Below are 16,974 nucleotides of genomic sequence, written 5' to 3'. Positions count from 1 at the left end.
AATAGAGTTTAATAGCCATGCCAGCTTCCAGACCTTCCCAGCATGCTTGACAAAACCAGGAATCAACAAAATAAAACAACCTAGGGAGTGGCTCTAACTAAATGCCAATTACAGCAAGGAGAAATTCAATCTGCAGGAGCAAGTAAGAGCCCTTTTTTCTTCTTCTTTTTTTTTTTTTTTTCCTTTTTTTTTTTTTTTTTTACCCAGCTGGCTTTATGCTTAAGACTAAAATAGCCAATATATTTTCAATGCATGGAATCCCTGCAGTGATATGCACTTGATAATACTTGACACGAGGGCCTGGGCTAAGTCTCATCAGCAACAATAACTGTTTACTAGACACAAATATTCCGTAAGTGTGAAATGAAAACCTGCACAAGTGACACAGAGGAAAAAAACCAAAAACAAACAAAAAAAAAAACCCAAAACCCACTGTCCTGGGGTATCACAAGGCAGAAGCACAACTGTGAAATTACTCTGGCAGGCACTGGCACAGCTAATAACGTGATCCTTTCAATCACACACGCTAGAGTCTTTGTGGCATCTGTAACTTGTTAAAATTCCCAATCTGCCACTCCATTCTGAGGACATGAGGAGGAAGCAAGCCTGTACTCTGCCTGCCTGCACATACCTTGGTTCAGCAGCATTTTTCACACCTTTTCCAGCATTTTTGCTAAAATACCAGGCAGGTATTAGGGAGCAAGCAAGGAGGAGAGTAATTTCTGTTGCTCCCACACATCAGGGGACAGCAGCACAGGCACGCCAGGGAAAATAGCTTTTGTGAGATTCCACACCAACACCTTCAGAAATACAGCAGTTGTGATTCAGGTGCAAAGGTAAACCACTGGAACCATTTAACTGAGCCCTGCATTGCTGAAATGCCAATTGTGCAAAACTGCTGATATTTCATTTCGATGGATATAGTGCATCTGGTGTTTATGGCTTTGTGTTGCTGCCAGAGAGCCCCAGGAGCTTTGGTCTGGGAGCCAGGCCAGTGTCTACCAAGTTAGCTGGGCTGCTGTGGATACACAAAGATCCAATATTTCTCTGATTGAAAGCTTCCAGGCAGATTTGTCAGAGACTTTTGTTTTATTTATAGCTAGCACGTGTGGAGAGAAATAAAACAGTCATTTAAAATGCTGTGCCACTGCGAGCCTATTTCTTCCAGTTTCGTGTTTCAGTATCTTATTTTGAAGCACAGAGAATTGGAAATCTGGTTATTTCTAAGTAAACATCTGTTTGTGGACAGACAGAGATCCAGTAAGGGAATGCCTGTCCATCAAGAAAGGAAAAGGCCAGCTAGAGTTTTGTCACAAAAGCTGGAAATATGACACTATTTATTTATTTGTCTCTGTTACAGCCATGTAACAGTTCAGTGTTTTTCCTTCTTCCACTACTCATAGCACAGATTCTTACCCTTCTGTTACAGAAAGCTCTGATGTGTCAATGGAGATGCCCCAGCTATTCTGATCCTTCAAGTTTCAAGATTTTCTTCTGTTTGAAGGGATGCTCTCTGTCCCTCCCTACAGAAAATCAAAAGAACTCTCATCATTAAATTGCTGAAAGATAAAAAGTTTAAAATAGGAGGATATAGTCTAACAAAAATCAAACAGAATTAGTAAAAAACAAAGAGTTTCTCTTCAGGGAATATTTTAAGTGTCTGCTCAGACAAAAATATTAAACAAAAGCGTGCACAACTTTATTTTGTGGGGACATGCAGGATGCCGGGCCATCTGTTGAAAATGGAAGGCTGCCAAATATCAGAGTCCCACCTTGAGTCTGGAAGCTGAGCCTACATGGCAAATCCATACATTTCTTGTGGTGTCTGCATGCCATCAGCCTTTCCCTGCTCCTCAGTTTTACACTTTCCTGGCTGCTAATTTGGATTGCTTCAGGGCAAAGCCCAATTCTGCACAATAGCTTTGGCTGCTGCAGAGCTCCTGGCTGTATCTTTGAAAGTTTTCAGAATTGGGGAGTAGTATGTGGAAGACCAGGGTCCACACCCAAAGCCATTGGCATCAGGAAAAGAAATAACATTGTGTAGCTCAGAAAAAAAAGTCTTCCATCTTTCATTCAGAAACAGTAATCAAAAGGAAAATCCTTAAAGGCGGAACTTTTACATGCCACCAACTTATACCCTGAAAAAAAAAACAACCCTTGAGACTTCCATGAATATCTGACTTAATCAAAACTCTGCCATACTTTACTTCACATGAGGCTGTTTCTTTAAGCAGTTGAGAGTATGGGATGAGTTTTCCTAACTTGAAGAGTGGTTAATCAGGTCAGGACCAAGGCAACAACAGGAAAACAAAATTCCTGGCAATCTCACTGAAAATCTCATACAGACTCCTCACCTTGCCCCTGTCTGTAGCAGAGAACTTCATGAAGATATTGGCTAAACAGTGCAAAAGTCACCATTTACAGCTGTTGAGCCCAAAGGGAAATAATTTCCAGTACCTACTGGCAATTGGCAAGATAACACATACAGACTGCACTCCTTAAAGTTTAGAAACCCATCCAACATTAATGCTGGCTTTCATAAAGTTTCCTCAAATATAAAAATGATCCTTAAACTCTTCTATAATTTCATCTGGTTTTTAATGCCGATTCCTGCTGGCATACCCACGTTTGGAGAAGCCCTTAAAGTATCTGTTGTTAATACCACACCATTCATCATCTCAAAAGCCTAATGGCTTTCTCAGAACTCCTACTTGTTTAGCCATCTTTCTCTGTAGTCCTCTCAGGGGTATAGAATGAAATTAAATTCAAGCTAGGCTTTAAATTATTTAGTTGGAGATAACTGAGTTTGGAAAGCCACACTGGAGCATGATCAGGGAAGAAGCTGAGCATGGTTTGAGATGGGGGAGCAGAAGTGAGCTGGCATATCTGGCCCAGTGAAGGTGTCCCTGCCTGTGGCAGGGGGCTTGGAACACTGCGGTCTTTAAGTTCCCTTCCCACCTGATTCATCCTATCATTCTGTTTCACATTAAGTACAGAAAAATTTCCCATAGTAAAAGGTGCAAGCTGCTCTCTTTCATTCTGGTTGCACAGAAAATAATTTTCTGCACGCCTAGAGATGGCATTTTTTTTTTTTTTTTTCCCTAAGGTGACTGAAAAGCCTAACAAGTAAATTACCTCATTTCTAGGTGGGCTATATTTTTCAAATAAAAGAAGCACAAGAAGAAGTTTGGTTTGCATTATGGACTTATCATGATTCCATGAAACCTCCAGTAAGGGACAAAGCCGACGCGGCTAGATGGAACAGATGTGCTGGTCTCACCACAGCTTTTAACTCCTGAGTAGCACACACAGATTTCCTTGAGGAAAAGGTATGTCCTGGCTCAGTTACACCCGCATCTCTGGTAAAATGAGTCATTCCTATCCACTTGAAGTGGCAGCACAGAATGGCTCACTATTCTTTCACTCCCCGCCCCTCTCTCTCTGGCCGTCATCGAGGACCATCCTTCTCCCGGATTTATCTAGACGGAGGCAGAGCGGTTCTACGGCAGCTTTCCTCACTCTGGTCACCTTCTCAGAAAAGCACGCCCTGCTCTCGTAGAACAGAAGGAAAATAAATAAATAAATAAATAAGTAAGTAAGTAAATAAATAAATAAATAAATAAATAAACCCCCTCTGGCTGACCCGAAACGAAGCAAAGCCACGGCGGCACTGAGGGGAGCCGCCGCCACCGCCTCACGCTGACACTGAGGGGAGCCGCCGCCGCCGCCTCACGCTGACACCCTGCGCCGCGCCCCCGTGGGCTCGGGCTCCATCCCCGGGGCGGAGGCTCGGCTTCCCCCCGCCCCAAACCCGGCATCTCTCCCGCCCCGCACCCGGCTCCGTCCCGGCTCCGCTCCCCTGAGGGCCCCTCGCGCCTGCGCGGCGCCGCCGGCCGCCATGGCCCGGGCTGAGGGGCCGCCGACGCTGCCCGAGCCGCTGAGGCGGCGGCTGGTGTCCTTCAGCAGCTCCGTGTTCAGCGACGGCGCCCGCAGCGCTCTCGGCGATGTCCCCCGCGCCCCGCCGGGCTTCCCGGGCTACCGCGCAGGTACAGCGCGGGGCCGCGGCCTCGGGGAAGCGGCGAGGGACCCTGCCGGGAGCCGCCGGAGGCAGCGCTCGCAGGAGCTTTGTCTTTTTCGGGCTTTGTCTTCACCGAGCCTGCCCGTGGCGGCGAGCGGCCGGCAGCGCCCGTAGCGTCGCCGGTGGAGCGTGCGGGCCCACAGGCGCCCTTCTCCGGGCGGGAGTAGCCGTGGAAATGCACACAGCGCGGCCGCGGAGAAAGGCCGTAGTGATTTCAGCCCGTAAATCCATTCTAAGCCGGTCAAACTAATCAAAAAGACGTTCTTATTTCAAGGCAGGAGTTCCCGCTTCCTTTGTGCAGTAACACTGCTAACGCTTACTAGTTCTTCATTTCATTTATCAAACGTTTCACGAACAGCTTCTATCTTTCGTCTTTTTTTTTTTTTTTTCCTTCGGCTTCCTGTTTGGAGAATACTCCTATGTTAGTATCCAATCCTCTGAAACCAACTGCAAATTATTGGACGTCAGGATTTCAAAAATTAAGTTTTGCACATGCATATCTTGGTGAGTTGCCATAGCAACTGGCCATTGCAGTAATGGAAAATACTCTTTTCCATGAATTTTAGCAATCCCAGCAAAGAAACATTAATTCAATTTAGGGCTAGAAAAATTAATTAGAATTGGCTTCTATTGCTTAAACATTCGTCCAAACACAGTTTTAGAACTTGCACAGAATTTATAAATAGCAGTGCCACGTCAAGGAAACCTTTAACATACCTAAACATCGTGATCACAATTGAAATTAGAACTCTCGGCTTCTCTGTTTTTAAGTAATTTTTTTCCTTAAATCTGACCTTGTAGGCCTACTATAAAATCATGAGTGCAGAATTTGCTGCCCACGTGTTGCTTTTCTCTACGTTGCATTGTGTGGATGCATTTTGTTCTCTACAGACTTGAAAGGATGAGCTTTAGTTTGACACGTTTGAAATTGTTCTCTCTTGAGAATCAGACAAATTACTGGCTTCCATCCAAGTGCCTGTTTGAATAAAAGGTTGAAAATGAAGAGTGGGCCATGCAAGCCTGCTCTAGCAGCTCTCTTGAGCTAAGCCTCAGTCAGAGGTGGTGGAGTAAGCTAAAAGCCACCAGGTAAACAACAATTGTACCCTCAACTTGAATATATGACTAAATGATGAAAATGCTCTGTCCCAGGAACCAAAAGGTGCCTTAGATTCCAGGAAATGATGTAACTCCAGATAGGATGTGAAGATTTACTCTGGACAAATAAAAATATATATTTTTAACATTTAATTTGACTAGGAAAAGTCAAATTACAGCCCCGGATGAAGCTAAGATGGAGCATTATCTTCCTGTCATATTTATAGCAGGTGTGATAAAATCTTCTTTCTCTCTGTGCAGATTGTGAAATCCTTTCCAGTTTGCCACTGCAGATGTCCCTGTATTTCAATGTTTATTTCTTCCCGTTGTGGTGGCTCGTCACAGTCGCCATCCTCTACATGAAGGTGAGAAGGAGGGAAAGTGCTGGTTCGTAAATGTATATTGCATCAAACAGGCCCTAGTGTGGGGTACAGCTCACTGACTTTTACATTGATTTGGGAATTCGTGGAAACTGGGGGTTCAGGAGTGTCTAAATGCCACTACTGTCAGCTGACAGTAACACGGAGTATCTTCATTTAATCACAGATGGCACGGCAGAAACCTTTACTTTCTTCTTCCCCTCCAGTATCCAGTCTTATCAGATTATTACAAGTTCATCCTGGTCACCATCATGATCCTGGTCTCTCTGACAGAGCTCATTCGACTCTACCTGGGATATGTGGGCAATCTCCTGGAGAAAGTAAGTTACCAGATGTACATAGTAATTTCTGCAAGAATTTCTGCTTTTGGGAGTTAACATTAACTGGCAGGCATTTTATTTAAGAGATTGAAGTTGAGGACATGGTTATTTCTCTTCAGTTTTACTCTGCATCTTCTATTCCCTTGGCATCGGCTTTCACTTAATTTTGTGAATTCTAAGTCGCTTTCCCTCAGAAGAGAGCTCTCTCACTCTCTAAAACTGTTTTGTCAGAACACGTAAGCATGCTTAAAAACACAGGATACGAAAATATGAAGCCACCTCACCTTGCCTTTCCGCTTCTGAAAAATTAATAAGAAACGCGTTTCCTTCGCAAGATTTTGCATTTTTTCCTCCCAGCTGTCGGGTTTTTAATAGGTGACGTCTCCCTGTTACAGGTGCCTGAGCTGGCTGGGTTTTGGCTCCTGACTCTCCTCCCGCAGCTGCCTGTGATTCTCTTCCTGCTGTTCAACGAAGGTCTGAAAATCCACTCCCTGGAGCGAGCCGTCCACATCATCTTCGCCTCCTTCCTCTCCTTCCAAGTGGTGGCTGCCTTTTTCACCCTGAGGAGGATGGTGAACACCCTGGCCTCTCGCTTCCGCCTGACGGAGTTCCACCGCCTGGAGGAGCAGCGCCCCGCGCCCGGCGCTCGCAGCTCCCAGGGCTGCTAGGGCTGCAGGGACCCCCCAAGGTCACACCCCCAGGGCTCAGCAGACCAGCCTCACGTTGCCGCAGTTCTCTTTCCTTTGTCTTGGGTCATTCTTTGCCTTCTTGCCTCTGAGGTATTGAAAAATAGATCTTTTAAAGCTCAGAGGCTGCAGCTCCTTTCTTCAAGGAAAATCGAAGTCAGTTCCATAGCTGACTTGAGTGGACTGTTACTGAGAAAAAGCCTTGAGACACTTCCGTGAGTATCTGATTTAATCGAGCCTCTGCCACACTTTAATTCATAAGAGCCTTTTTCTTGTGTCTGAGTAGTTGAGAGTATGGGTCGAGTTTCCTTGACTTGAAGAGTGGATAATCGGGTCAGGACCAAGGCAACAACAGGAAAACAAAATTCCTGGCAATCTCACTGAAAATCTCCTACAGATTCCTCACCTTGCCCCTGTCAATAAGCACAAACATGACTGGAGTGTTTTACGTATTACAAAGTCATGGCATTTAAAAAGAAACAAGCCTTTTTTCCTCGCTGTTTGCACAAAATTCTTTTGTTTACAATAAATCTTTTCTACACTTTTTTGTGTTGGTACCAGTTTTGTCTGTCTTCCAGATATGTTGCACGTATTTAATGTCTGATACTTCAGTTAAGAAAAACAATCAAACAAACAAACAAACAAAAAAAAAAAACCAAAAAGAAAAGCCCAAAGAGACCTTGAGGCTCAAAAATAAGTTGGTGAACGAAGACTACACTTTGAGAGGTGGTCTTCCAGGTAATTCCAGCACTTAGAAATTCCTTACTGCTATACTAGTCATGGAATTTCAAAGGTGTCCATTCCACAAAACTTCTGCTCATCTCCTTTGGCTTAGTTCCAGTTCTAACTAAGTCAGCGTGGTGTGATTTTCCCAGACCAAACAGTAACAAAATTATGGCCATTAAAAAAATAGGTTTATGTCACTGAAAGGCAGAACCTGGTTTTCCCAAGCCGAGGCAAATACCAAGGCCCTCTCATTCCTGTTATGTGTATTAAATTCTGGACTCTCTTCTGCAGCTTTTTTAATGGCTAAAAGTTCACTTTTTCTGTCAAGGGGTGATGGAGATCGAACATTAAAATAATTTTTTAATAGGAATCCCTTGAGTCATTTCAGCAGGGCAAGAATTGTCAGTTTTGAAAGCTGGCACAAGCATGCAAAGTGCTCAAAGGATTGGAAAGAAGACAAGTCTAACATGAAAAAGGCACATTATGCTTAAAGCTGTTGAATATTTAAAGCTTACAGAACACCCCAAGGGGAAAAAAAGGCATTAGCTTTTGTTTTTACCAAAATGGTTGATTTTCCTTTCAATCCATGAATGAATGGGACAATGAATTACACTAAGTTTGCTCCTTCATTTCATTATTATAAAGCATATGTTACCAGAGCACATACCCCTTTGTTTTTAAGCAAACTACTTTCTTGGATTGCCTTAGGATTTCTCTAAGAGTGTCTTTTAACAGTTAATATAAAACATTTAGAGCCCTGTAATCAGAGCCTGAGAAGGAGACAGAGAGGTTTAAGCAGAAGTTACATCATTTCAAAAACACTTTTCCAGCATTAGAAAATCCTTGTCAAAACATTCTTCACTGATGCAAGAGGGACATTGGACATATTTTTAATGTCAACCACGGTTCCACTACTGGAGAATACTAAAAACAGGGCTGAAGGAAGGTTTTTAACACTAAATACATGAAATATAACATGAAGCTGAAAAAGTCAACCATGCACCAAGGAACTGGCCTCCAGCCTAAGGCCATGAGGTATAATTCAAAATCCTTGCTTTTAGTGGTAAAGAAATGATGCATTTGGAAGATCAAATCGCCATGCAGGACAACTGTCTGGTGCCAAAGACACGAGGACACGGATCTTTGGGGATGGGAAGGAGAAGAGGGAAATAGAATTAAGAAAAACTCCATTAGAAGTAGAGTTGTCTGGAAATGCTAAAGGTAGAAACCAGCCTGTGAGGTAAATCTTCAGGAGCATATTTGTTAAACACAAGATCTCTACCTACACTCTGCTCAGGCTTCCTAACAGATCTGCTTTTTAATTTCTGTTTTTAATTTCATAATTATCGGTTTTAATTTCACAATGAAGCTTCCCTTCGGTTTCCAAATTTCTCAAGAACTGCTGAGACATCAAGCAAGCAAGAAAAAGAAAAAATACACAAGTAGAACACAAGAATTTAAGATTAAGCAGAGCAAGCATTTGGACAGCTGTTGGAGTCCAGGGCATTCCTTTGGTTGCCCTGGAGGGTCAGGGACCTGGGCAGGGGGGTCTGGGACCCCAGCCCAGAGCTCAGAGAGACTCTGGTTTTGATCTCAGTCCATGGGAAAAACTTCCTACACTAAGAGAAGGTTTACAGGCCACAAGAATGTGAAAAAGTAGTAGTTTAGCTTATCACAGGGTGAGAAAATAGTAATTTTAGGTTCCTAGCATTGAAGTGAATGGGGACAAGATGGAGAATCTGGGGCGCTGTCTCCTTCTTCTTCTCCTTCTCCTACTCCATTGCTGCATTGACGTGGCACAAAGTAGTTAGTGAGGATTGGGTCAGAGCAAAGATGACCTTTTTAGTAATAGTGATAGACATTGGTAAGAAATAGTAAACAAGAAATACGTAGTAATTAGTATAAAAGATAAGGACAGCCCAGCTCGGGGGGAGACGTGAGGAATCCATGCAGCTGCGAACATCTTGTCGGACTCCGAGAAAATTGTAAGATAAGAAACAATAAAAGAAGTATGCAACACTGAAAAATCTAAACCTGAGAACTCCGTCTCTTCCTTCGGCTCGGCTCGGAGCTGCGCAGGGGAGCAAAGGACCCTGAAACCACCTCAATGTTGGAGAAAGCCCCCAACAGGCAGCGAGGGGGGTTGGTGGTTTCCCTCTCCTCTAGAGAATAGATGGAAACCAAAATGAAAGGAAGGAACCCAAAACCACTGGAAACACGTGGGAAATCACTGAGCAGCATCCAGACAGGTCTGAACACAAGCTGTACAACAGTGGCTTTCTGCCACACCGCAGTTTGTGCCAAAAACACCCCAAAAAGTTTTCTTTTTTTGATGCTCTAGATTGCTACCAGCAGCTCTCCCTTCACAATCAAGATCTTTGAGTGGCTAAAGCCTAGGAACAGAAATCAGTTCTTTTATTTCATGAAGTTTACTGTCAGGAAAGGCCAACAGCCAATTTTAGGGGAAATTTGTACCAATGTATTTCCTTTAACTGAATAAAAGAAATTAGGAATGGGCACATTATCTTAAAATGCTCTATTTTAGGTTACTGATCAATTTGAAGATGAGAAGAGTATTTTGTGATCAAGGGCGTAGTTGGCAAATGGTTTAATACCTCAACTTGGCCTGTGTCCCTTGTCTAAAATTGACTTCATAAAAGGATTTCTCTTTTTCTAATAGTCACAGGACTTCCAAGAAGGAGAAATTAAATTTAGAAGAGGCTTCAAGTGTGTACCTTACTTAAGCAGATCTGACGAAGCAGACACGAGATAAGACACAGATTTGATGGAAAACAGACAACTGATGAAAAAGAAGGTACGGCATTAACCTTTCCATATCAACAGCTCACGCTTTACAATTACTGAAAGAATTGCACCCAGAGGGATGAGATCATGCCGTTCACTCTCGCCTTTGTCTCTTTTAAACTGGACTTAGTGTGAATCTTTAAAGCAGTTGATGAAGCAGGTAGAATAGGCATAGTTACATAGTCTGATAAGATGCTCGATAGCTGGGAAAGGCTGCAGAGATCAATCATTTCGAAAAACAAATTTTGTTTCTCCGGGACAAGGGTCGGATAGCAACAATTAAAAAGGACTTTGTTCAGTGCTTCAAATAAAACAAGGATATTAGAGGTTTGCTATAGGAGGCAGGCAAAGCTGTATGTAAGGGTCAGCTGATAAAAGCAAGAAGAATTTAAACTATAATGGAATAAATAGGTTCAAGAACTGTAACACTGAGAGAAAAATGTGTATGTTGATGATTAGTGCCACCAAAGTTGCCCCGGGTACACGAAAGAGAGAATTTATTAGAAGAAAATGTGAAAATTTACTAGCTTGGAATCTTTGGGGATTCAGCAGGAATGTTACTCCCCCGGCTAAGCAGCAGCCTACGGCACACAGTTCCACATTGATTAAATACATGCAACTTTTGCAGTTTCTTATGGGAAAAAAAAAAAGGCACTTCTTCAGATGGCTCAAGGTTTGAAAGTAATAAAGTCCCTGGGAAGCATTTACTGGCCAAGAGACATGAGCACAACAGAGAAACTGTAGACAGAAATGAGCAAGTCTGGCAGGTAGCTGCAAGAACAGCCGTGCCAAGGCTTGTGGCTTCCCTGGTGAATTTGGGAAGCATTCATGACTTCCTTGAGAGCTGCCTTGAACATCCAGTATTAGGGCAGGAGTTCCTGCAGTCTGTGAAATAAGGCACTGTTGTTCTTTAAGGGACAGAAAAGACCCTTCTGTATTCACACTGGTAAGGCCCCGTGCTGTTCCCAAGTAAAATAATCAGGGGGGGAAAAAAAAAAATGAATGCCTGAGCACCCTTTAGTTACCACACTCTCAAAGTGTTGAAAACAAGCAGCTGAACTCATGAAGGTGAGAAGAATATCAGAGATACTCTGATAACCACTTGTACTGCTGGAGCTTTGAACACAGAGCCTCTCAGCCCAGAGGGATTCCTACCTGTCCATGTGTTTGAGCTCCTGTTTCCATTCCAGAAAGGGTTTCAGCATGGACATCTCTCCTCTCTTTGTCTGGCTTTTGGCCGTGCGGCCTTCTGCACAGGAAGTACAAAATATGTCACAAAATTAAAGCTTGCAAGAGCAAAACACTTGAGTATCTTCTGCATTTATATACTTAAATGTAATAGTCAACGATTAAAATATATAGCTAAAGGGCTCTGTATTTGTTTTTTGTTGTTTGTTTTTAAAACACCTCAATTCGAAAGCAAATTCTCACCACAACCACAAATGCAACAAATCTTCCTTTTTTAAAGCAGCTGGGAGTAGGTGAACAGCAAGTCTTTGAACATCTTCATTTTGAAAATCGTGGTGGAACATCATAAACCTCACTTTTTTTTTTTTTAATTTTCAAATTATTTATCAAGGTTAGCAAAGCATGTATAAAAACATGGGGTGGGGAAATATTTTCAAGCTGCTCCTTTTTCCTAAGTAAAACTGCACTTAAAAAAAAAAAAAATAAGATTTTTAAACCCCGCCAGGCACTCAGGAGTGGGTGTCAAGGTGATGATAAAAGGACAATGTCTTTTTTTAAGGAAATACTGATAAGGCAGCAGCAAAAGGATTAGCCAGGCTGGCTGCAGTCAGGGAGAGCGAAATGTGACACAATAAAAACTCAGTTATTGAGTTAAGGACGGCCCTTTGGACACAAAAGACTGAAATGAAGAAAAGCCGTGGGTTGCTTTGTTCTTCAGTATGCAGAAGCATGAAATATTACAGTGATAACGGAGATTGGATAATAAGAATAAAAACCTAACCAAGGAAAATTCTCTGAGGGTTTGTTTAGGATGCGCTGAAAGAGTAATTTGTTTCTAGACATCACCTGCAACAGAGCAACCCAAGAGGTGTGAGTAGGGTGGGACCCACTGGGCTGTGTTTGCATCTCCCAGTACAACTTTCAATTAGAGAGTGATAGAATCCCTGGAAAAGACTGGAAAAGGCCTCAGAGCTGATGGAGTCCAGCTGAGAACCCAGCCCTGCCAGCCCCATCACTACCCCGTGTCCCTAGGCACCACAGCTGCAGGGGTTTTGAACGCTCCCAGGGACAATGACACCACCACTGTCCTGGGCATCCTGTTCCACTGCCTGACCACCTTTTCAGTGAGGAGATCCGCCCCAAAATCCAATCTGGACCTCCTCTGGCGCCACTCGAGGCTGTTTCCTCTTGTCCTAGCGCTTGTTACCTGGGAAAAGGGACTGACCCCCGCCTCTGTCCAGGCAACAGCTTTGCCCATTGCCCCGCTGAACAAACCCTTTGGGCTCGTAAAAGCAAAATAATAACTTCTTACTCTTCTTCAGCTCGGTGGGGCGGTCAGGATGTTCAGAGGAGTTGTGCGGTGCTTTCAAGGACATCCAGAAGACCGATCATCCCACACTTTCTGGGAATCAGGCGCTTTCCCAGGCACGTGTGACGCAGCCCTGCAGAAATCCCGGCGCTGTTTGTATGCAGAACAGGCACAAGCTGCTGGCTCGGTGCTCCAGCAGCCCTGCAGTGACAGCCCTGTTATTTACCGCCCATTTGCTGTACATCATTAACACTCCGAAGCTCGTCCCTGCCCTCCCTTCTGCGAGGCTTTGATGGATCAGACACGAGAACGGTGCTTTTTGGGGCTGTGTTCAGGGAGCGCTGGCACTTTGGTTTGTCTGCTGCTGCAGCGGTGCGAGCTGCAAACTGAGAAAAATGGAGGCACCGGCTTTGCTGACAGCAGCATGGATCCTTTTAGGGGGGAAAAAAACCAATTGGAAATATCTTTTGTGGTGTTTTCAGGCAGCAGAGGGGCGGGGCAGCTTTTCCCCCTGTTAGCAATGTGAGAAATCCCCATTGTAATATCTAGTGCTTATAATCCTTGATAGCTTCCTGCTATCCCACATTTGTTGGCATAATCTAGCACACCGTTACTGCGATGTATCTTTCACATGTGCAGCCCACCCTTAGGAGAGCCATTTTGGCTGATTAAGTTCATACTGTTGCACTTATTCAGTCACGTGCAGATATTTTTTCTCCATCGCTATTTCTCCTTCCACCTCTGAGCAAAGCCAGACCCCTGCATTTCCCAAAAGGCAGCTGAAAGCACCCAAATCCACAATTACAGACCCCCACAGCCGACTGGCACAAGTCACACCAACAAGAACCAGGGGGAAAAATTAAAGTTCAAATACCCAAAACAAACTAAGGCACGGCTGAGTTGAATAATTTCAAGGGCAGATCTAAAATGCACATACCAGCACAAGCATTTTGATGATCTCAGTTGTGAGACTCCACCTCTCTCCCTCTTCAGGGCCACAAACAAAGTTAGGTCACTGCAAAAACATTTTGGACTGAAGTACTCCAGCAGGAGAATGCACCCTTCCTTGGGGTTATAACTGCTGAAGCCTTATAAAGCAAAAACACTTATAAACAAAACCGGGTTGCAATCAGTGTGCGCCATAGGAATTTTTTTTAATGTTCTTTTTTAAGGCTAACTACGAGAGCTTAACAGTACCTTCAGGGTGCTTTTAAGCCTGACACTAAGACTGAGGCACAGTTAACGCACAACTGAGGACAGAATTTTTTTGCCTCCTGTGTATTGAATCCTGACATTCACTGGAAAACTGAAAGCTTGGAAGTGGAGAAAACACCTCTGGTGGTGCACGGTGGCACTGTCTGCACATCGCCCTGGTCCAAGTGCCCATGCCATGGCTGATGGACACGCAAGAATTTGTGAACGGGGGAGAGCCATAATTACATCTCTGTGACAGTAATTACATGTATTTCACACAGTTTAGCTGATGTCATGTGGCACAATAGGTGCTGTGAAGAATACTCATTTATCAAGTAATTTATTGCATAATAATTAACAGCTAATCGCTTGTGAGTTAAGATGCTCTGGGAACAGACCCAATTCACAGTCTGTGCTGCCTCCTTCCAGGAAATATGACTATTTAGAGAGCATGCCTCACCCCCCAAAAACCTCCATCTCTCTGCAGAGCCCCTGCTTGCATCTGCAGGTGAGCACTGTGAGCGTGGCAGCAGCTCCAGCAGAGAAATCAAACCCTCAGGTGATATCCACAGGGTAGTCAGGGAGCTGCAGCTGCATCCTCTGGGATGGAGAACAGGCTTTTAGACCAGGCTAGAAGAAAAATGCCATCTCTAAGCCTCATTTCTCTGCTCTGCCTCATTAATTGGGAGCTGTCGCAGATATATCTCCACTTAATCACAGTCACTCACTTGAGGGAGTGTCAACTCAGCCAGTCGACAAAACGCAGCTAAAACTTTCTGCACTTGAGCTGATGTGGCAGAACCCACTTTCTCCAGGGGTGATTGTCCCTGGGTTGTGGTTATATTACAGATTAAAGCTGTATATTAACGTGATTCAAACCACAGCATAAAGCCACACTCACGCATTTTCACTCCAGTAGCCTGTGCCAGCACTCAGCTGGGGTGTCCTCCTGAATCCACCACTTCACAAAAGGACATCTGAGCCCCAGTGACCTCAGCAATACCCCAGCTTCTACCCACTGGCAGAGAGCTACGGGCAGCAAAGACACAGCAGCGGTGTCCCAGTGCGCTGTGAGAACCCACATCCCTTTCCCAGCCCTCTTCTCGTAGGAAAGAGAACCAAACTCACGTCCAGCCTCTCCCTTCACAGCAATTCTCCCACACACTTTCACTACTCAGGTTAAGGTACCAGCCACGGCCACCACAGGTTGGATGAGATGTCTCCCATTTTTTTGGCTCTTCTGATGAAGTGAGTGCAAAGAGAACAAGGGGTCTCTCGCAAGGAATTGCCTTCATATCTTCTGCCCTAGCTTGATGGTTTGTGTCCAGTGCTCTGGGGCCAGTTGAGGTTTGCCCTCCCTGTTTCAAAATCCAGGGGAGAAAACAGTCAGGTTAACTTAGAGGAGCTGGGGAGAATGTGTTCAACCAGGCTTAATAAATGCCTTAAAAAAAAAAAAAAAATCAGCTGATATACAAATACTGTTCTTCATCTGCAGTCCCTAGGGCACGTCCCAATCTCCAGGTAAATCCTGGGCCCTCTGAAACCTCTGCACATACCTCAGTCACATAGCAATAATGCATGAGAGAACAGTTCCTGCTGAAAAGAAAAAATCATTTGTGGTGGCCCATAAATCAAAGTGTGTCATTTCATGTGGCCAAGGGCTGTGAGCAAGCAGAGCACTGCACAGCGAGGTGACAAATTCATTTTGGATGTCAGAAACATCAGAGCTTCCAGTCAATCTCTGGATTGACCAAATTCAGATTTACACATCCAGCAGATTTATCTTGTTCTATCGTCTATTAATTCATTCCACAGCACATGAGAGAGGAGGAACAACCCCAGGCACCAGCACAGGCTGAGGGTGCCCTGCTGGGCAGCAGCTCTGCAGAGAAGGACCTGGGGGTGCTGGGGACAACAAGGACAAAGGGGTCCTGGGCTGCATCAGGAACTGCGCTGCCAGCAGGTCAGGGAGGTGATCCTGCCCCTCTGCCCAGCCCTGCTGAGGCCAGTCTGGAGTGCTGTGTCCAGTTCTGGGGTCCTCAGGACAAGAGAGACAGGGAGCTCCTGGAGCGGCTCCAGCGCAGGGTGACCGACGACGGTGGAGGGACCGGAGCACCTCAGCTCCGGGGAAAGGCTGAGGGAGCTGGGCCCGTTCGTCCTGGAGAAGAGACCCCGAGAGGGAACCTCAGCAATGTCCGGCAGTGTCTGCAGGGAGGGGTCACAGCATGGACCAGGCTCCGTCGGCGGTGCCGGGCGACGGCACCAGAGGCAACGAGCGGGAGCTGAGGCTCAGGAAGTTCCACATGAACGTGAGGAAAAAACTTCTTCCCTGAGCAGTGCCGAGCACCGGGAATGCTCAGAGAGGCTGTGGAGGCTCCCTCACAGGGGATAGAGTCAAGAACCACCTGGATGAAATCCTGTGCCATGAGCTCTGCCATGACCCCGCCTCAGCAGGGAGCTCGGACCAGATGACGCCATCGCGGTCCCTTCCTTCCTGACCCGTCCTGGGATTCGGGGACATCAGCCCCTCTCAATTCAACTGGGAGAGCAGGAAAGGAGGGATGGGCTGCTGCTAAAGCCAACCTGGAGCTCACAAGGCAAACCAGTTTCTTCAGACACAGTGGAAAATAAAAAGTAACGCTATTTGGGACTGAAATGGTGGATTTTTATAGCAGGGAAAAGCCCTTCTAACTACTGCTCACAATGGGCTTGGTCTCTGGCTCTGTCCTGCTGTTTCACACACAGATCACACATGTACCTTGGGTTCTTCCAATAAAAGTGTGAGATCTCTCCCAGCCACGGCCATGAGGGGCAGGTGCTGCCATTCCACAGCAGATAAAGAGGGGCCATCTCCACCTCCTGCACGCACCCAGAGCCCAGATGGACCTTGCTGCCTCCGTGGGTTTGGCTGCAGAAAGCCCTGCCCAGGCACGTCGCTCTAGGCTTTCCTCTGTCCCCTGTGCACGAGCAGGAGTGTCAGCAGGACATTCTGTCTGGATGAAAAGCTGCAGGGAAAGGTGATCCAATGGGAGGATCATCCAAGGATGATCCTCGTGCTTGGGTTACAGAGCAGACTACAGCTGTATTAAAGGAGCTGGCTTCCAACAGAGGAGCACAGCATGAGGCTCACCTTGCTCCTGGAAAAGCTGGAAAGAAAGCAGAAGCATCCATCTGCTTATCCGTTGTGCTTGGC

At 45.3% G+C, this 16,974-nt stretch overlaps 2 protein-coding genes across 7 annotated transcripts in view; one reads left to right on the top strand and one right to left on the bottom strand.

The window, feature by feature from the left end:
- LOC120751116 (uncharacterized) overlaps positions 1 to 15,345 on the bottom strand; it is a 54,169-nt gene extending 38,824 nt beyond the window's left edge. For all 5 annotated transcript variants that reach the window (XR_005700276.2, XR_005700277.2, XM_058420077.1 and 2 more), the window contains exons 1-4: positions 14,910 to 15,345; positions 13,525 to 13,602; positions 12,591 to 12,720; positions 11,246 to 11,339 (exon numbers count right to left, since the gene is read on the bottom strand). Coding sequence is in view for 3 of the 5 variants with exons in the window: in XM_058420077.1 (XP_058276060.1) it covers positions 11,246 to 11,339; positions 12,591 to 12,654 (158 nt within the window). In the remaining 2 variants the exon portion in view is untranslated. The remainder of the gene's footprint in view (positions 1 to 11,245; positions 11,340 to 12,590; positions 12,721 to 13,524; positions 13,603 to 14,909) is intronic.
- On the top strand, positions 3,899 to 7,103 carry TMEM17 (transmembrane protein 17). 2 transcript variants are annotated; one of them, XM_040060530.1, is made up of 4 exons: positions 3,899 to 4,046; positions 5,435 to 5,538; positions 5,760 to 5,873; positions 6,269 to 7,103. In XM_040060530.1, exons 1-4 carry the CDS (start codon positions 3,899 to 3,901, stop codon positions 6,539 to 6,541), a joined length of 639 nt encoding a protein of 212 aa, XP_039916464.1. In that variant the 3' UTR covers positions 6,542 to 7,103. The 2 variants fall into 2 exon arrangements, with proteins under 2 accessions (XP_039916464.1, XP_039916465.1); XM_040060531.2 differs by lacking the exon at positions 3,899 to 4,046 and adding an exon at positions 4,464 to 4,582.
- Positions 15,346 to 16,974: the final 1,629 nt, after the last annotated feature.

The sequence above is a fragment of the Hirundo rustica genome, chromosome 3 (genome assembly GCF_015227805.2).
Source record: "Hirundo rustica isolate bHirRus1 chromosome 3, bHirRus1.pri.v3, whole genome shotgun sequence".
In the NCBI taxonomy this organism is placed as follows: Eukaryota; Metazoa; Chordata; class Aves; order Passeriformes; family Hirundinidae; genus Hirundo; species Hirundo rustica.
The sequence above is the reverse complement of the archived record's forward strand: the minus strand, read 5'-3'. Positions and strand labels throughout refer to the sequence as shown.